At 55.7% G+C, this 19,757-nt stretch overlaps 3 protein-coding genes and 1 long non-coding RNA gene across 4 annotated transcripts in view; 3 read left to right on the top strand and 1 right to left on the bottom strand.

Annotated features, from left to right (window-relative positions):
- LOC145534150 (uncharacterized) overlaps window positions 1-19,757 on the bottom strand; it is a 694,441-nt gene that overhangs the window by 310,450 nt on the left and 364,234 nt on the right. Inside the window, exons 50-51 of the long non-coding RNA XR_014074276.1 lie at window positions 12,804-12,915; window positions 5,160-5,271 (exon numbers count right to left, since the gene is read on the bottom strand). This is a non-coding gene — a long non-coding RNA (uncharacterized LOC145534150). The remainder of the gene's footprint in view (window positions 1-5,159; window positions 5,272-12,803; window positions 12,916-19,757) is intronic.
- LOC145533901 (uncharacterized) lies at window positions 861-3,127 on the top strand. Its single transcript, XM_081561246.1, has 3 exons — window positions 861-1,510; window positions 1,910-2,222; window positions 2,475-3,127. Exons 1-3 carry the CDS (start codon window positions 1,274-1,276, stop codon window positions 3,101-3,103), a joined length of 1,179 nt encoding a protein of 392 aa, XP_081417372.1. The 5' UTR covers window positions 861-1,273; the 3' UTR covers window positions 3,104-3,127.
- Window positions 8,954-10,771, top strand: LOC145534141 (uncharacterized). Its single transcript, XM_081561515.1, has 3 exons — window positions 8,954-9,153; window positions 9,553-9,866; window positions 10,119-10,771. Exons 2-3 carry the CDS (start codon window positions 9,566-9,568, stop codon window positions 10,745-10,747), a joined length of 930 nt encoding a protein of 309 aa, XP_081417641.1. The 5' UTR covers window positions 8,954-9,153; window positions 9,553-9,565; the 3' UTR covers window positions 10,748-10,771.
- LOC145534065 (uncharacterized) lies at window positions 16,609-18,417 on the top strand. Its single transcript, XM_081561434.1, has 3 exons — window positions 16,609-16,800; window positions 17,200-17,512; window positions 17,765-18,417. The coding sequence occupies exons 1-3, from the start codon at window positions 16,666-16,668 to the stop codon at window positions 18,391-18,393; spliced, it is 1,077 nt and encodes a 358-aa protein (XP_081417560.1). The 5' UTR covers window positions 16,609-16,665; the 3' UTR covers window positions 18,394-18,417.

Raw genomic sequence — 19,757 nt, 5'->3', positions numbered from 1 at the left:
CATGAGATAGCTAGAAAGAAGCGTAGGTCAAAGGCTCCTTAACATCAGAGTCTCCTTGCCATTTGCTGGGCGGAGGTCGAAATGGGTCTCTTCAAGTAAGGCAAAGAGGTACACGAAGTACACCCATGGGTTTCCATCCAATGGAACCTCTTCACAACAGAGAAGCTAAGCATTCACAAATGCAAAAGATAGGAAACAGAACATGAGAGACTCCTTGCAAGTGGTGTATCTGAGAAGGGGTTCATATGGAAAGAGACGAAGAATGCACAGCACTCAGATTCCAAGAAACAACACCACCACCACCCTTGACCCTTCCCCCATGACCAACTCCGACCTAAAGCCTTTCTCTCCCTCTAACCTATCCCTAAAACATAACCCTCATCTAATCATATACATGTGCATCCCTAGCATCCATCCATCCACACACGAGAGAGAAAGAGGAAGACACAGACGGAACTGAGAAAGGAAAAGAGAGGGACACAGCCAGAGAGAGACACGGAACCAAAGAGAGGAAAGGAGTCGACGGTCCAGACTTTTCCTCAATCTGCCTCGAAGGTAGAAGCAATGACAGCGCCCTTCCACCCCAGAAGGGGGAAAAGGACGGAAGGTTTGGAGAGGAAAAGACAAGAACGCAGGGAGCCACTAGAAGCTCAGCCACCCGCAGAAGCCGAGCTGGGACACTTGAACAGAATCTCAATGGAAACAGAGGAGCAGAAAGTTGGCTACTCTTTTCTATAAGAGAGGGAGACCTTCGAGTCTTCCTTTCGGTCCTCCAACTTGGATGCGGGGTCTCAAAACAGTCAGGAGGGGGAGTGCCTTTTCCTGGGTACCACGGCACATCCAGGCCTCGTTCTGCCCCATTCTGTGCTGTGTCAGCCCTGGATGGAATCTTTCTTTCTGAAGTCTCAGCGCACAAGCTCCACGTGATATCGGCCCCAGGTGGAAAGGCATGGAGCTGCTCGTAGGCCGACAGACCTAGGAAGCAGATGGGAGAATGACCACCACTCTGCAGATGGAGAGACTGGGGCAACCCTGAGGGGCATATGCTTGTCCAGGGCCACACCACTTATGAGAAGAAGGAGCCTGGTCTGAGAGCAGTGGGGTCCTCGGAGCTCAGGCCCTGGCTGAACCCAGGCCTCCCCAGGGCTGTGGGCTGGGCTGTGTGGGTGTCACTGTGCCTGCACATGGCCTAAGGGGGGTGGTCGAGCAGTCAGAAACCCAGAGATTCCCTTGGGAAGTTTTGGGGAAGGGACCTCAGCACGAACCCCAGGAGATGATGTCACCTGCCGGCAACAGAACCCAACAGAACCCGCAGCCCGGGTATCCAGGCCTCCAGAGCGGAGAGGAGCCCCCAGCCAGTTCACTGGCTGCCAGGATGTTCTGCTGTTTGCCCCTGCCCAGAGGCCGGGGCCTCAGGAGTGCTCACAGGCAGTGTGCGCGGGCACCCTGTCGACGTTGGCTCAGGACACCCCCGAGAGGCCTCTGGCCCTTTGCCCGGAGAAACAGAAAGGTAACACGGGGAGCCCCAGGACGGACCAGGCCGCCTCTCCCATGCCACCCGGAAACACCGGGTCCTTTGCCTGTGTGTGTGGATGCGGGTTTCTTGGGGTGTGTCTCCCTCAAGGAAGCCCAGGCGGATGTGGGGTCAGAAGCCTGCGGACAAGTTGTGTCCACACCCCAGGGGAGAGCAGGCTGGGCGGGATGGGGAGAGTGCGGGCAGCGGCGGCCGCCCAGGCGGACCTCACACCCTCAGGTGGGTCTCTTTCCTCCCGGGTGGGGATCTGAGCAGACACACGTCTCTGACCCTTCTGGGAAGAGAAGTTCGAGCAGGCAGAAGCAGTGGCTCCACTGCCCAGGCCCAGCTCGGAAAACTCCTAGCATGGCTGGCTGACGGTCACTGTCGTTGCAGAGCTTCCCACGTGATGAGGCCGAGGACGGGGACACCCCATCCACCTCCCGGAGGGAGGGGTCGGAGCACCACCCCCCCGCCCGTGAGGCCCAGTGCAGGCTCCAGGTGAGCGTGCCCACGGAGGCATCAGCCCCACCGGGGGAGAAGCGGAGGCGGGGAAGGCCTGCTGCCGAGACACCGCCCAGGATACACCCGGCGGCCCAGTCTGAGGCTGCCACGGAGCTCAGCACACCCGGCTCCGACCCAGAGTCCCGAGAACCCCGGCCTCTGAGGCAGCAGGAGGACCTGGAGCCCAGCACGCCAGAGCACAGAGGTGAGGACGCTGGGGCTGGTGCACGGGAGTGTGTGGGGAGGGGGTGCTGAGCTACACAGGGACGAGTCCCCGAAAGCTGCTGCTGGGCCTGCAGCAAGCGCTGGCCTCACACCCCCCGCCCCCCATCTTGCACACTTCAGTCCCAAAAGACATCCGACGCTGGGTATTCTTTGGGAATCTCTTGGAAGCTTTCTGTCCCGGGAGACGCACATGCCAAGGCTGGCCTGTGGGCAAACTTTGCTTCTCCCCCAGCTCTAGCACTGGCCTCCAACTGGAACCAGGCTCCGCTTCCCAGACCTGTCCCTACAGAGGTGCTGGCTCCAGGTGCAGGACCCAGGGATCCACCGAGGGCAGATGGAGAACCGAGACTTGCCCTCGCAGAGACACCAGGCCAGCTGGGTACTGGCCAGCACACCGGGCAGATCGGATCTCCATGCCTGCAGGACCCCCAGCCCCAGGCACTGATGTCCCACCCCCTCAGCCAGAACCTCCACCTCCACGTGCACCTCTACCTGCTCGGGCTCTGGCAGGAGAACCCGAGGCAGAGGAGGAGTCACCGCCTCGGCAGGGAGAGCCTGCCCTGGCTCCCGCGCAACACCCAGACGCCCACGATGACTCACCCACCCCTGCAGGGAGAACGAGCCCCCGCTCTGGACAGACACCCAGAGCCCTTGCCGGAAACACCACGTCCAGGGGAGCGGTCGGCTCTGCAGCCTCCATCCCCGTCTGCTCACCGTGGACGCTGGCAACTCGGTCTGCCCCCAGGGGACATGGAGTTCCTTTCCCCTGAACTGCTTTGCATTTGCTTTGTTTCCACCTTTCTGGTGATGTTTTATTTTTTGTATGGTTTCCTGTACTTTTGTTGGTTAAGTTGGGATTAGTAAACTTTTTCATCATTGTTGCAATTTGGGAACACTGTTGTGTAACTCTGGTGATACTGTGTTACCATCACCACTTTGTAGTTTCAGACCCGTTTGATCTTTATGCCCCACCCCCCAACAAAGCCTGGATTCAAGGCAAGCACGCCCTGTTCATCCCTTCCCCCGATCCTGAACACAATTTCATCCTTTCTTTGTGCATTCCTTCCTATATTCTTGGTGTCCCCAATCAATGACTCTCAGTGAAATGACTGAAGGAGTGTTTTTTGGACTCTCCAACTACTGTAAGACTCCATTGGAGAGTTCTCATTTGTACGTCATTTGAACTAGCCTTTGATATCTGAAAGGACGGTGTACGTCCTTTCAAGATACCATGTGCCAAACGAAGCCCTTTTGGCAACTGCCATCATTATCTCCAGGCAGGCATTGCTGTGTCAAGGGTGACATCTCAGCCAGAAGGCAGAGGCTGAGCTCGTCTTGTTGCACCAGCTCCCAAAAGAAGCCAAGAAAGGGAGCTGGAACAACAAACCACCCCAACACCCAGGAAAGCGTTCTTCATGACAGAAGGCTAGAAAATGACCCAACATCCTTGTGGCCCAGAACCCCTCTAGAAAATCACTGTTCCATAAAAAAGAGAAACACATGGGAAGTTCCAAGGAGAGGCAATGCCCATGGCCCGTGTACTTGAGAGACGGCCTGACCGCTCCGGGGAAGACACGCACCGACGGAACCCCTTGGGAAACAGCAGTGATAGTCCTCACCGTCGTAAGGGTTTCCTCTGGGGACAACCTGCCCGGGGCACCACACGAGGGAGCAGACCGGCTTCTCTTCCTCTGCCCCCACACCATTCACTCATGAAGGCAGCTCAGGTGTTCTCATGCCCTGCCTGCCTGCCTGCCTGGCTCATCCGTGAGCTGTGACCACCTACAGGGCAGGACTCCACCTTCTCCTCTCTGTGTACCGTGAATCTGCACACAGTGGGCTTGCAGAACCTTAGGAGACTTGAGCCATTCCCACTCGAGCCAGAACCCTCCCCAGGAAGGAAAACAGCTGTGGAGTCGTTTTGGCCCCAGCACTGGTTCGAAAGCCTGGCGCCTCCTACAGCCTCTACGGTGTGAAGAGGGAGGTCCCTTCTGACAGAGCTTTCCGGGTCTCAGATCTAAGCTGTTGTTTCACTGTCAGCTGTGTCTCTTCCGTTGCAGCCAGGTGGGCCACGCTGCTCCAAAGGAGCTCACAAGCTGAGTTTCAAGGGAGGTATAGAGAGGACAGGGATGGCTACAACGTACTGCAAACTGAGTGAGGGTCCCCACAATCCTCAGCAAAGGTCTGTGGTGTGCAAGTGGGGAGTAGAGGGCCCCCAAGTTCCAAAGGAAGGGAGGTAGTCGGGAGCTAAAGCCCTTGGCCGCTGTGGTAGTAGCTGCAGATGGCAGCTCGTCCACAGTGCACTTCGAATGAGGTCATATGAGCGGGACTCTGGAAATGGCTCCGAAATCGGGAGAAAGGGGTCAGGGTATGTGGGAATCCGGCGGGGGTGGGGGGTGGATGAAGGAAGGTGTCCCTCCTCTCTCCAGTGCAATTTGGTTTGGTGAGTCTCAAAGCTACCAGATGGCACTTCCCAAGTCAGGCCCCCGCAGGAATCAGGGTGGGCTGCGTGCCTCGGCCCCTGCCACAGGGACAAGCCACACCAGTGGCCTCCCTGAGCTCCAATGGCCGGATCTGGGGGTTCTGTCTGGGTGCACACCTCCTTGCTGTGGCCAAGTTCCCCCCTTCTCTGAGCACCAGCTTCATCCTCTCGAATGAGGACATCGATTGCTACCTTGGCACGTTACTCTCTTCATCCTGTGAAGACTCATTAGGCTTATCCTACAATTACTAGCTGGCCCGAAGAGATATCTCCTGAATCCAGATTAAGCTGGAGTCTCCCAGGCTCATCTGGCATGTCTTCCCTGAAGTCTGCCAAAACCCACACCCTTGCATTTCCAGGGACTCCCCTTAGCCAGCTGGGCAGAAAACCCAGCATGGTTCAAACAAGCTGACAGACAAGCGGGAGAGGACTCACGGGCAGACGGCTTCCCTCAGGTCTCGGGTGGAGCTCTGGGACCACAGCAGCAACGGGCCATCCCAGGCCCTGGGCTCAGCAGCGCCCTCATTCTCAGGCCGGCGGCTCTGCCCTGAGGGGAGCAGGAAGGTCACCAACTGCCGCAGGCGGGCCTCACGCCCCTCCCACTGCTGGAGCCTGACCTCCCCCGGCCCCACCCCTTCCCCTACCCCAGCAGGACGACAGCTCGTCTTCCCCTGGCTTCCAACGGGAGGCCCGGCCCTGGGCCCCGATTGGGCACTGCCCCAGCCCGGAGCCAATCACAGTGGCCAGGGAGGTGGAACGCACCGATTGGCCAGGGCCAGGTCATGTGACCATACTCCCCAGGAAACTCAAGTATTACCAAGGTTCCCTAAGAAACCAATGAACAGAATTATCCAGTAAAGGCAAACCGTGCTTTTTAATGAGGCCAATGTCACAGAAAAAAAAAAAATGCTTCACAATGAACTGCTCAAGGAAGCTACTAAATAAACTTTCAGAAAAGTTTAGTAGTTTTTTTTTTTTTTAATAGGGTGACGGAGAGCTATACCTTTCCCGTCTATGTGAATTTAGGTTTAAACTAGATTTCCCTTGGCTATTATATAAGACAAAAAAACCCACATCCCCCCCTTTCACTCCCCCCCACCCCCAAAAAGTGTTTTAATCTATAGAATTTTTGTGTCCTCAGTTGTGTCTGATTCGCGGCAACTCACGAACTCTACACAGCCAGGCTCTTCCGTCCATGGAATTCAGGGCAATTTTTTCTGTCCCAGTAAATGCCCACCCTGGGTGATCCAAAGGCAAGGGCTCAGAGGCTCCTGAGAGACTAACTCCTTTCAGCTGAGCACAGAGCTGGCTCCTCACTGGGATGCCTGTGGCCTGGGGCTCCCTGAGGGGAGAGCAGCACTCGCCCCACCGTGTGGTCACTGCTGGAAGTGCAGGCTGCTCCTCACTCCCCCTTGACAGTGTCCCTGAGGGCAGAACAGTGTGAATCGAATCAAGGTGGAAATGCAAACTCCAATGCAACCAAACTCCCCACAAGGTCTCTAAAACCACTCAGGAACAGGGAATTGGAAACTGCAGGGGATGACAGGAATGGAGATGGAGACTTGACACCTTACACCGAGTTCACTTCCAGTTATCCCTAGACAAACTTTCCATGAAAACTTGTCACAAATCTCGAAGAACAATGAGCAGAAACCGGACACGTGCTTTGAGTCTTCACACACAAAACTAAAAGCCAGTCCACAAAAAAAAAAAAAAAACCCAGAGAATACAGTGGACTTTGCAAAATCAAAGATATCTACTGTGGGAAAGACCTCACGACAAAAGCAAAAGACAGGTCATACATCGCGAGACGAATGAGTGGAAACACAAAGCTTATCAAGGATGTGTCTCCAAACAGACAAAGAACACCAACACAACAAGCCTGTGAAAACTAGGGAAAGGTCTGAAGGGACACCAGACTGAGGAAGACACACACAGAGGATCCCGGATGATGTCCAGCACTGAGGGCCTGAAGAAACAACAGTCTAGTTGCACCCCCTCAGGCCTGTGTGACCGTGGATGAGGCCTCTGTTTCCCGGTGGCTCTGAGAGACGGACAGGGAGGAAGGGGAAGAGAAGTCACTTGCATTTCTAATACTCACAGCAAAGTCTTCCAACGAGAAGGGAATTATCACCCCCACTGACAATGCCATTCACTGAAGTGATACCCACCAGTCCATCTAACCCAGAAGGGAAGGATGGACCTGTTCTCACAAAACGGCGAGAGATGGAAGAAGGAAGATCAAGCCCACACCAATCACTGGAAAGAGAAGCTGTGCTCAGGGCTTGAAAGAATTCCTATTGGGAAAATGATGTCACAGCCCCACAAGGCAATCCACAGCTTCGATGCTATTCCTCCCAAAATGCCAATGCATTTTCGCACCGAACAAAGAATTGCAAAAGGGGTACGGAGACAGAAAAGAGCCTAAACTGTCAATACAATCCGACGAAGAAGCCCCGATACGGACATCCAAGGTTGTGTGAAAGGAAATTAGACGACCAAACTAGGATCCTCAGGAGAGTATCGGAGAAGGCAATGGCGACCCACTCCAGTACTCTTGCCTGGAAAATGTCCTGGACGGAGGAGCCTGGTAGGCTGCAGGCCATGGGGTCACGCAGAGTCAGACACGACTGAAGTGACTTAGCCGCAGCAGCAGCAGCAGGACAGTATGCTATTGGGAATACAACAACACACACAGATCCAGATCGATGGAATAAAGTGGAGGGTCCAGAAACAAACCCCAGCATCCATGGTCAACTCATCTCTGACACAGAAGGGGAGAATATCCAAATGGGAACAAGAAAGCCTCTTCAATCAATGTCCATGGGAAAACCAGACAGCTACATCTGAAGAACGCTATTGGTTTTGATCTCATACCACCTCAATATAGGGGGAAAACCTCACCCTAAAGACTGATGTCATGAGATAGCTAGAAAGAAGCGTAGGTCAAAGGCTCCTTAACATCAGAGTCTCCTTGCCATTTGCTGGGCGGAGGTCGAAATGGGTCTCTTCAAGTAAGGCAAAGAGGTACACGAAGTACACCCATGGGTTTCCATCCAATGGAACCTCTTCACAACAGAGAAGCTAAGCATTCACAAATGCAAAAGATAGGAAACAGAACATGAGAGACTCCTTGCAAGTGGTGTATCTGAGAAGGGGTTCATATGGAAAGAGACGAAGAATGCACAGCACTCAGATTCCAAGAAACAACACCACCACCACCCTTGACCCTTCCCCCATGACCAACTCCGACCTAAAGCCTTTCTCTCCCTCTAACCTATCCCTAAAACATAACCCTCATCTAATCATATACATGTGCATCCCTAGCATCCATCCATCCACACACGAGAGAGAAAGAGGAAGACACAGACGGAACTGAGAAAGGAAAAGAGAGGGACACAGCCAGAGAGAGACACGGAACCAAAGAGAGGAAAGGAGTCGACGGTCCAGACTTTTCCTCAATCTGCCTCGAAGGTAGAAGCAATGACAGCGCCCTTCCACCCCAGAAGGGGGAAAAGGACGGAAGGTTTGGAGAGGAAAAGACAAGAACGCAGGGAGCCACTAGAAGCTCAGCCACCCGCAGAAGCCGAGCTGGGACACTTGAACAGAATCTCAATGGAAACAGAGGAGCAGAAAGTTGGCTACTCTTTTCTATAAGAGAGGGAGACCTTCGAGTCTTCCTTTCGGTCCTCCAACTTGGATGCGGGGTCTCAAAACAGTCAGGAGGGGGAGTGCCTTTTCCTGGGTACCACGGCACATCCAGGCCTCGTTCTGCCCCATTCTGTGCTGTGTCAGCCCTGGATGGAATCTTTCTTTCTGAAGTCTCAGCGCACAAGCTCCACGTGATATCGGCCCCAGGTGGAAAGGCATGGAGCTGCTCGTAGGCCGACAGACCTAGGAAGCAGATGGGAGAATGACCACCACTCTGCAGATGGAGAGACTGGGGCAACCCTGAGGGGCATATGCTTGTCCAGGGCCACACCACTTATGAGAAGAAGGAGCCTGGTCTGAGAGCAGTGGGGTCCTCGGAGCTCAGGCCCTGGCTGAACCCAGGCCTCCCCAGGGCTGTGGGCTGGGCTGTGTGGGTGTCACTGTGCCTGCACATGGCCTAAGGGGGGTGGTCGAGCAGTCAGAAACCCAGAGATTCCCTTGGGAAGTTTTGGGGAAGGGACCTCAGCACGAACCCCAGGAGATGATGTCACCTGCCGGCAACAGAACCCAACAGAACCCGCAGCCCGGGTATCCAGGCCTCCAGAGCGGAGAGGAGCCCCCAGCCAGTTCACTGGCTGCCAGGATGTTCTGCTGTTTGCCCCTGCCCAGAGGCCGGGGCCTCAGGAGTGCTCACAGGCAGTGTGCGCGGGCACCCTGTCGACGTTGGCTCAGGACACCGCCGAGAGGCCTCTGGCCCTTTGCCCGGAGAAACAGAAAGGTAACACGGGGAGCCCCAGGACGGACCAGGCCGCCTCTCCCATGCCACCCGGAAACAGCGGGTCCTTTGCCTGTGTGTGTGGATGCGGGTTTCTTGGGGTGTGTCTCCCTCAAGGAAGCCCAGGCGGATGTGGGGTCAGAAGCCTGCGGACAAGTTGTGTCCACACCCCAGGGGAGAGCAGGCTGGGCGGGATGGGGAGAGTGCGGGCAGCGGCGGCCGCCCAGGCGGACCTCACACCCTCAGGTGGGTCTCTTTCCTCCCGGGTGGGGATCTGAGCAGACACACGTCTCTGACCCTTCTGGGAAGAGAAGTTCGAGCAGGCAGAAGCAGCGGCTCCACTGCCCAGGCCCAGCTCGGAAAACTCCTAGCATGGCTGGCTGACGGTCACTGTCGTTGCAGAGCTTCCCACGTGATGAGGCCGAGGACGGGGACACCCCATCCACCTCCCGGAGGGAGGGGTCGGAGCACCACCCCCCCCGCCCGTGAGGCCCAGTGCAGGCTCCAGGTGAGCGTGCCCACGGAGGCATCAGCCCCACCGGGGGAGAAGCGGAGGCGGGGAAGGCCTGCTGCCGAGACACCGCCCAGGATACACCCGGCGGCCCAGTCTGAGGCTGCCACGGAGCTCAGCACACCCGGCTCCGACCCAGAGTCCCGAGAACCCCGGCCTCTGAGGCAGCAGGAGGACCTGGAGCCCAGCACGCCAGAGCACAGAGGTGAGGACGCTGGGGCTGGTGCACGGGAGTGTGTGGGGAGGGGGTGCTGAGCTACACAGGGACGAGTCCCCGAAAGCTGCTGCTGGGCCTGCAGCAAGCGCTGGCCTCACACCCCCCGCCCCCCATCTTGCACACTTCAGTCCCAAAAGACATCCGACGCTGGGTATTCTTTGGGAATCTCTTGGAAGCTTTCTGTCCCGGGAGACGCACATGCCAAGGCTGGCCTGTGGGCAAACTTTGCTTCTCCCCCAGCTCTAGCACTGGCCTCCAACTGGAACCAGGCTCCGCTTCCCAGACCTGTCCCTACAGAGGTGCTGGCTCCAGGTGCAGGACCCAGGGATCCACCGAGGGCAGATGGAGAACCGAGACTTGCCCTCGCAGAGACACCAGGCCAGCTGGGTACTGGCCAGCACACCGGGCAGATCGGATCTCCATGCCTGCAGGACCCCCAGCCCCAGGCACTGATGTCCCACCCCCTCAGCCAGAACCTCCACCTCCACGTGCACCTCTACCTGCTCGGGCTCTGGCAGGAGAACCCGAGGCAGAGGAGGAGTCACCGCCTCGGCAGGGAGAGCCTGCCCTGGCTCCCGCGCAACACCCAGACGCCCACGATGACTCACCCACCCCTGCAGGGAGAACGAGCCCCTGCTCTGGACAGACACCCAGAGCCCTTGCCGGAAACACCACGTCCAGGGGAGCGGTCGGCTCTGCAGCCTCCATCCCCGTCTGCTCACCGTGGACGCTGGCAACTCGGTCTGCCCCCAGGGGACATGGAGTTCCTTTCCCCTGAACTGCTTTGCATTTGCTTTGTTTCCACCTTTCTGGTGATGTTTTATTTTTTGTATGGTTTCCTGTACTTTTGTTGGTTAAGTTGGGATTAGTAAACTTTTTCATCATTGTTGCAATTTGGGAACACTGTTGTGTAACTCTGGTGATACTGTGTTACCATCACCACTTTGTAGTTTCAGACCCGTTTGATCTTTATGCCCCACCCCCCAACAAAGCCTGGATTCAAGGCAAGCACGCCCTGTTCATCCCTTCCCCCGATCCTGAACACAATTTCATCCTTTCTTTGTGCATTCCTTCCTATATTCTTGGTGTCCCCAATCAATGACTCTCAGTGAAATGACTGAAGGAGTGTTTTTTGGACTCTCCAACTACTGTAAGACTCCATTGGAGAGTTCTCATTTGTACGTCATTTGAACTAGCCTTTGATATCTGAAAGGACGGTGTACGTCCTTTCAAGATACCATGTGCCAAACGAAGCCCTTTTGGCAACTGCCATCATTATCTCCAGGCAGGCATTGCTGTGTCAAGGGTGACATCTCAGCCAGAAGGCAGAGGCTGAGCTCGTCTTGTTGCACCAGCTCCCAAAAGAAGCCAAGAAAGGGAGCTGGAACAACAAACCACCCCAACACCCAGGAAAGCGTTCTTCATGACAGAAGGCTAGAAAATGACCCAACATCCTTGTGGCCCAGAACCCCTCTAGAAAATCACTGTTCCATAAAAAAGAGAAACACATGGGAAGTTCCAAGGAGAGGCAATGCCCATGGCCCGTGTACTTGAGAGACGGCCTGACCGCTCCGGGGAAGACACGCACCGACGGAACCCCTTGGGAAACAGCAGTGATAGTCCTCACCGTCGTAAGGGTTTCCTCTGGGGACAACCTGCCCGGGGCACCACACGAGGGAGCAGACCGGCTTCTCTTCCTCTGCCCCCACACCATTCACTCATGAAGGCAGCTCAGGTGTTCTCATGCCCTGCCTGCCTGCCTGCCTGGCTCATCCGTGAGCTGTGACCACCTACAGGGCAGGACTCCACCTTCTCCTCTCTGTGTACCGTGAATCTGCACACAGTGGGCTTGCAGAACCTTAGGAGACTTGAGCCATTCCCACTCGAGCCAGAACCCTCCCCAGGAAGGAAAACAGCTGTGGAGTCGTTTTGGCCCCAGCACTGGTTCGAAAGCCTGGCGCCTCCTACAGCCTCTACGGTGTGAAGAGGGAGGTCCCTTCTGACAGAGCTTTCCGGGTCTCAGATCTAAGCTGTTGTTTCACTGTCAGCTGTGTCTCTTCCGTTGCAGCCAGGTGGGCCACGCTGCTCCAAAGGAGCTCACAAGCTGAGTTTCAAGGGAGGTATAGAGAGGACAGGGATGGCTACAACGTACTGCAAACTGAGTGAGGGTCCCCACAATCCTCAGCAAAGGTCTGTGGTGTGCAAGTGGGGAGTAGAGGGCCCCCAAGTTCCAAAGGAAGGGAGGTAGTCGGGAGCTAAAGCCCTTGGCCGCTGTGGTAGTAGCTGCAGATGGCAGCTCGTCCACAGTGCACTTCGAATGAGGTCATATGAGCGGGACTCTGGAAATGGCTCCGAAATCGGGAGAAAGGGGTCAGGGTATGTGGGAATCCGGCGGGGGTGGGGGGTGGATGAAGGAAGGTGTCCCTCCTCTCTCCAGTGCAATTTGGTTTGGTGAGTCTCAAAGCTACCAGATGGCACTTCCCAAGTCAGGCCCCCGCAGGAATCAGGGTGGGCTGCGTGCCTCGGCCCCTGCCACAGGGACAAGCCACACCAGTGGCCTCCCTGAGCTCCAATGGCCGGATCTGGGGGTTCTGTCTGGGTGCACACCTCCTTGCTGTGGCCAAGTTCCCCCCTTCTCTGAGCACCAGCTTCATCCTCTCGAATGAGGACATCGATTGCTACCTTGGCACGTTACTCTCTTCATCCTGTGAAGACTCATTAGGCTTATCCTACAATTACTAGCTGGCCCGAAGAGATATCTCCTGAATCCAGATTAAGCTGGAGTCTCCCAGGCTCATCTGGCATGTCTTCCCTGAAGTCTGCCAAAACCCACACCCTTGCATTTCCAGGGACTCCCCTTAGCCAGCTGGGCAGAAAACCCAGCATGGTTCAAACAAGCTGACAGACAAGCGGGAGAGGACTCACGGGCAGACGGCTTCCCTCAGGTCTCGGGTGGAGCTCTGGGACCACAGCAGCAACGGGCCATCCCAGGCCCTGGGCTCAGCAGCGCCCTCATTCTCAGGCCGGCGGCTCTGCCCTGAGGGGAGCAGGAAGGTCACCAACTGCCGCAGGCGGGCCTCACGCCCCTCCCACTGCTGGAGCCTGACCTCCCCCGGCCCCACCCCTTCCCCTACCCCAGCAGGACGACAGCTCGTCTTCCCCTGGCTTCCAACGGGAGGCCCGGCCCTGGGCCCCGATTGGGCACTGCCCCAGCCCGGAGCCAATCACAGTGGCCAGGGAGGTGGAACGCACCGATTGGCCAGGGCCAGGTCATGTGACCATACTCCCCAGGAAACTCAAATATTACCAAGGTTCCCTAAGAAACCAATGAACAGAATTATCCAGTAAAGGCAAACCGTGCTTTTTAATGAGGCCAATGTCACAGAAAAAAAAAAAAATGCTTCACAATGAACTGCTCAAGGAAGCTACTAAATAAACTTTCAGAAAAGTTTAGTAGTTTTTTTGTTTTTTTTTAATAGGGTGACGGAGAGCTATACCTTTCCCGTCTATGTGAATTTAGGTTTAAACTAGATTTCCCTTGGCTATTACATAAGACAAAAAAACCCACATCCCCCCCTTTCACTCCCCCCCACCCCCAAAAAGTGTTTTAATCTATAGAATTTTTGTGTCCTCAGTTGTGTCTGATTCGCGGCAACTCACGAACTCTACACAGCCAGGCTCTTCCGTCCATGGAATTCAGGGCAATTTTTTCTGTCCCAGTAAATGCCCACCCTGGGTGATCCAAAGGCAAGGGCTCAGAGGCTCCTGAGAGACTAACTCCTTTCAGCTGAGCACAGAGCTGGCTCCTCACTGGGATGCCTGTGGCCTGGGGCTCCCTGAGGGGAGAGCAGCACTCGCCCCACCGTGTGGTCACTGCTGGAAGTGCAGGCTGCTCCTCACTCCCCCTTGACAGTGTCCCTGAGGGCAGAACAGTGTGAATCGAATCCAGGTGGAAATGCAAACTCCAATGCAACCAAACTCCCCACAAGGTCTCTAAAACCACTCAGGAACAGGGAATTGGAAACTGCAGGGGATGACAGGAATGGAGATGGAGACTTGACACCTTACACCGAGTTCACTTCCAGTTATCCCTAGACAAACTTTCCATGAAAACTTGCCACAAATCTCGAAGAACAATGAGCAGAAACCGGACACGTGCTTTGAGTCTTCACACACAAAACTAAAAGCCAGTCCACAAAAAAAAAAAAAAACCCAGAGAATACAGTGGACTTTGCAAAATCAAAGATATCTACTGTGGGAAAGACCTCATGACAAAAGCAAAAGACAGGTCATACATCGCGAGACGAATGAGTGGAAACACAAAGCTTATCAAGGATGTGTCTCCAAACAGACAAAGAACACCAACGCAACAAGCCTGTGAAAACTAGGGAAAGGTCTGAAGGGACACCAGACTGAGGAAGACACACACAGAGGATCCCGGATGATGTCCAGCACTGAGGGCCTGAAGAAACAACAGTCTAGTTGCACCCCCTCAGGCCTGTGTGACCGTGGATGAGGCCTCTGTTTCCCGGTGGCTCTGAGAGATGGACAGGGAGGAAGGGGAAGAGAAGTCACTTGCATTTCTAATACTCACAGCAAAGTCTTCCAACGAGAAGGGAATTATCACCCCCACTGACAATGCCATTCACTGAAGTGATACCCACCAGTCCATCTAACCCACAAGGGAAGGATGGACCTGTTCTCACAAAACGGCGAGAGATGGAAGAAGGAAGATCAAGCCCACACCAATCACTGGAAAGAGAAGCTGTGCTCAGGGCTTGAAAGAATTCCTATTGGGAAAATGATGTCACAGCCCCACAAGGCAATCCACAGCTTCGATGCTATTCCTCCCAAAATGCCAATGCATTTTCGCACCGAACAAAGAATTGCAAAAGGGGTACGGAGACAGAAAAGAGCCTAAACTGTCAATACAATTCGACGAAAAAGCCCCGATACGGACATCCAAGGTTGTGTGAAAGGAAATTAGACGACCAAACTAGGATCCTCAGGAGAGTATCGGAGAAGGCAATGGCGACCCACTCCAGTACTCTTGCCTGGAAAACGTCCTGGACGGAGGAGCCTGGTAGGCTGCAGGCCATGGGGTCACGCAGAGTCAGACACGACTGAAGTGACTTAGCCGCAGCAGCAGCAGCAGGACAGTATGCTATTGGGAATACAACAACACACACAGATCCAGATCGATGGAATAAAGTGGAGGGTCCAGAAACAAACCCCAGCATCCATGGTCAACTCATCTCTGACACAGAAGGGGAGAATATCCAAATGGGAACAAGAAAGCCTCTTCAATCAATGTCCATGGGAAAACCAGACAGCTACATCTGAAGAACGCTATTGGTTTTGATCTCATACCACCTCAATATAGGGGGAAAACCTCACCCTAAAGACTGATGTCATGAGATAGCTAGAAAGAAGCGTAGGTCAAAGGCTCCTTAACATCAGAGTCTCCTTGCCATTTGCTGGGCGGAGGTCGAAATGGGTCTCTTCAAGTAACGCAAAGAGGTACACGAAGTACACCCATGGGTTTCCATCCAATGGAACCTCTTCACAACAGAGAAGCTAACCATTCACAAATGCAAAAGATAGGAAACAGAACATGAGAGACTCCTTGCAAGTGGTGTATCTGAGAAGGGGTTCATATGGAAAGAGACGAAGAATGCACAGCACTCAGATTCCAAGAAACAACACCACCACCACCCTTGACCCTTCCCCCATGACCAATTCCGACCTAAAGCCTTTCTCTCCCTCTAACCTATCCCTAAAACATAACCTTCATCTAATCATATACATGTGCATCCCTAGCATCCATCCATCCACACACGAGAGAGAAAGAGGAAGACACAGACGGAACTGAGAAAGGAAAAGAGAGGGACACAGCCAGAGAGAGACACGGAACCAAAGAGAGGAAAGGAGTCGACGGTCCAGACTTTTCCTCAATCTGCCTCGAAGGTAGAAGCAATGACAGCGCCCTTCCACCCCAGAAGGGGGAAAAGGACGGAAGGTTTGGAGAGGAAAAGACAAGAACGCAGGGAGCCATTAGAAGCTCAGCCACCCGCAGAAGCCGAGCTGGGACACTTGAACAGAATCTCAATGGAAACAGAGGAGCAGAAAGTTGGCTACTCTTTTCTATAAGAGAGGGAGACCTTCGAGTCTTCCTTTCGGTCCTCCAACTTGGATGCGGGGTCTCAAAACAGTCAGGAGGGGGAGTGCCTTTTCCTGGGTACCACGGCACATCCAGGCCTCGTTCTGCCCCATTCTGTGCTGTGTCAGCCCTGGATGGAATCTTTCTTTCTGAAGTCTCAGCGCACAAGCTCCACGTGATATCGGCCCCAGGTGGAAAGGCATGGAGCTGCTCGTAGGCCGACAGACCTAGGAAGCAGATGGGAGAATGACCACCACTCTGCAGATGGAGAGACTGGGGCAACCCTGAGGGGCATATGCTTGTCCAGGGCCACACCACTTATGAGAAGAAGGAGCCTGGTCTGAGAGCAGTGGGGTCCTCGGAGCTCAGGCCCTGGCTGAACCCAGGCCTCCCCAGGGCTGTGGGCTGGGCTGTGTGGGTGTCACTGTGCCTGCACATGGCCTAAGGGGGGTGGTCGAGCAGTCAGAAACCCAGAGATTCCCTTGGGAAGTTTTGGGGAAGGGACCTCAGCACGAACCCCAGGAGATGATGTCACCTGCCGGCAACAGAACCCAACAGAACCCGCAGCCCGGGTATCCAGGCCTCCAGAGCGGAGAGGAGCCCCCAGCCAGTTCACTGGCTGCCAGGATGTTCTGCTGTTTGCCCCTGCCCAGAGGCCGGGGCCTCAGGAGTGCTCACAGGCAGTGTGCGCGGGCACCCTGTCGACGTTGGCTCAGGACACCCCCGAGAGGCCTCTGGCCCTTTGCCCGGAGAAACAGAAAGGTAACACGGGGAGCCCCAGGACGGACCAGGCCGCCTCTCCCATGCCACCCGGAAACAGCGGGTCCTTTGCCTGTGTGTGTGGATGCGGGTTTCTTGGGGTGTGTCTCCCTCAAGGAAGCCCAGGCGGATGTGGGGTCAGAAGCCTGCGGACAAGTTGTGTCCACACCCCAGGGGAGAGCAGGCTGGGCGGGATGGGGAGAGTGCGGGCAGCGGCGGCCGCCCAGGCGGACCTCACACCCTCAGGTGGGTCTCTTTCCTCCCGGGTGGGGATCTGAGCAGACACACGTCTCTGACCCTTCTGGGAAGAGAAGTTCGAGCAGGCAGAAGCAGTGGCTCCACTGCCCAGGCCCAGCTCGGAAAACTCCTAGCATGGCTGGCTGACGGTCACTGTCGTTGCAGAGCTTCCCACGTGATGAGGCCGAGGACGGGGACACCCCATCCACCTCCCGGAGGGAGGGGTCGGAGCACCACCCCCCCGCCCGTGAGGCCCAGTGCAGGCTCCAGGTGAGCGTGCCCACGGAGGCATCAGCCCCACCGGGGGAGAAGCGGAGGCGGGGAAGGCCTGCTGCCGAGACACCGCCCAGGATACACCCGGCGGCCCAGTCTGAGGCTGCCACGGAGCTCAGCACACCCGGCTCCGACCCAGAGTCCCGAGAACCCCGGCCTCTGAGGCAGCAGGAGGACCTGGAGCCCAGCACGCCAGAGCACAGAGGTGAGGACGCTGGGGCTGGTGCACGGGAGTGTGTGGGGAGGGGGTGCTGAGCTACACAGGGACGAGTCCCCGAAAGCTGCTGCTGGGCCTGCAGCAAGCGCTGGCCTCACACCCCCCGCCCCCCATCTTGCACACTTCAGTCCCAAAAGACATCCGACGCTGGGTATTCTTTGGGAATCTCTTGGAAGCTTTCTGTCCCGGGAGACGCACATGCCAAGGCTGGCCTGTGGGCAAACTTTGCTTCTCCCCCAGCTCTAGCACTGGCCTCCAACTGGAACCAGGCTCCGCTTCCCAGACCTGTCCCTACAGAGGTGCTGGCTCCAGGTGCAGGACCCAGGGATCCACCGAGGGCAGATGGAGAACCGAGACTTGCCCTCGCAGAGACACCAGGCCAGCTGGGTACTGGCCAGCACACCGGGCAGATCGGATCTCCATGCCTGCAGGACCCCCAGCCCCAGGCACTGATGTCCCACCCCCTCAGCCAGAACCTCCACCTCCACGTGCACCTCTACCTGCTCGGGCTCTGGCAGGAGAACCCGAGGCAGAGGAGGAGTCACCGCCTCGGCAGGGAGAGCCTGCCCTGGCTCCCGCGCAACACCCAGACGCCCACGATGACTCACCCACCCCTGCAGGGAGAACGAGCCCCCGCTCTGGACAGACACCCAGAGCCCTTGCCGGAAACACCACGTCCAGGGGAGCGGTCGGCTCTGCAGCCTCCATCCCCGTCTGCTCACCGTGGACGCTGGCAACTCGGTCTGCCCCCAGGGGACATGGAGTTCCTTTCCCCTGAACTGCTTTGCATTTGGTTTGTTTCCACCTTTCTGGTGATGTTTTATTTTTTGTATGGTTTCCTGTACTTTTGTTGGTTAAGTTGGGATTAGTAAACTTTTTCATCATTGTTGCAATTTGGGAACACTGTTGTGTAACTCTGGTGATACTGTGTTACCATCACCACTTTGTAGTTTCAGACCCGTTTGATCTTTATGCCCCACCCCCCAACAAAGCCTGGATTCAAGGCAAGCACGCCCTGTTCATCCCTTCCCCCGATCCTGAACACAATTTCATCCTTTCTTTGTGCATTCCTTCCTATATTCTTGGTGTCCCCAATCAATGACTCTCAGTGAAATGACTGAAGGAGTGTTTTTTGGACTCTCCAACTAGTGTAAGACTCCATTGGAGAGTTCTCATTTGTATGTCATTTGAACTAGCCTTTGATATCTGAAAGGACGGTGTACGTCCTTTCAAGATACCATGTGCCAAACGAAGCCCTTTTGGCAACTGCCATCATTATCTCCAGGCAGGCATTGCTGTGTCAAGGGTGACATCTCAGCCAGAAGGCAGAGGCTGAGCTCGTCTTGTTGCACCAGCTCCCAAAAGAAGCCAAGAAAGGGAGCTGGAACAACAAACCACCCCAACACCCAGGAAAGCGTTCTTCATGACAGAAGGCTAGAAAATGACCCAACATCCTTGTGGCCCAGAACCCCTCTAGAAAATCACTGTTCCATAAAAAAAGAGAAACACATGGGAAGTTCCAAGGAGAGGCAATGCCCATGGCCCGTGTACTTGAGAGACGGCCTGACCGCTCCGGGGAAGACACGCACCGACGGAACCCCTTGGGAAACAGCAGTGATAGTCCTCACCGTCGTAAGGGTTTCCTCTGGGGACAACCTGCCCGGGGCACCACACGAGGGAGCAGACCGGCTTCTCTTCCTCTGCCCCCACACCATTCACTCATGAAGGCAGCTCAGGTGTTCTCATGCCCTGCCTGCCTGCCTGCCTGGCTCATCCGTGAGCTGTGACCACCTACAGGGCAGGACTCCACCTTCTCCTCTCTGTGTACCGTGAATCTGCACACAGTGGGCTTGCAGAAGCTTAGGAGACTTGAGCCATTCCCACTCGAGCCAGAACCCTCCCCAGGAAGGAAAACAGCTGTGGAGTCATTTTGGCCCCAGCACTGGTTCGAAAGCCTGGCGCCTCCTACAGCCTCTACGGTGTGAAGAGGGAGGTCCCTTCTGACAGAGCTTTCCGGGTCTCAGATCTAAGCTGTTGTTTCACTGTCAGCTGTGTCTCTTCCGTTGCAGCCAGGTGGGCCACGCTGCTCCAAAGGAGCTCACAAGCTGAGTTTCAAGGGAGGTATAGAGAGGACAGGGATGGCTACAACGTACTGCAAACTGAGTGAGGGTCCCCACAATCCTCAGCAAAGGTCTGTGGTGTGCAAGTGGGGAGTAGAGGGCCCCCAAGTTCC

The sequence above is a fragment of the Giraffa tippelskirchi genome, chromosome 14, assembly GCF_054371585.1.
Source record: "Giraffa tippelskirchi isolate mGirTip1 chromosome 14, T2T-mGirTip1v1.2.pri, whole genome shotgun sequence".
NCBI classification, from domain to species: domain Eukaryota; kingdom Metazoa; phylum Chordata; class Mammalia; order Artiodactyla; family Giraffidae; genus Giraffa; species Giraffa tippelskirchi.
Note: the sequence above shows the minus strand (reverse complement) of the source record. Positions and strands in the feature narration are given on the sequence as shown.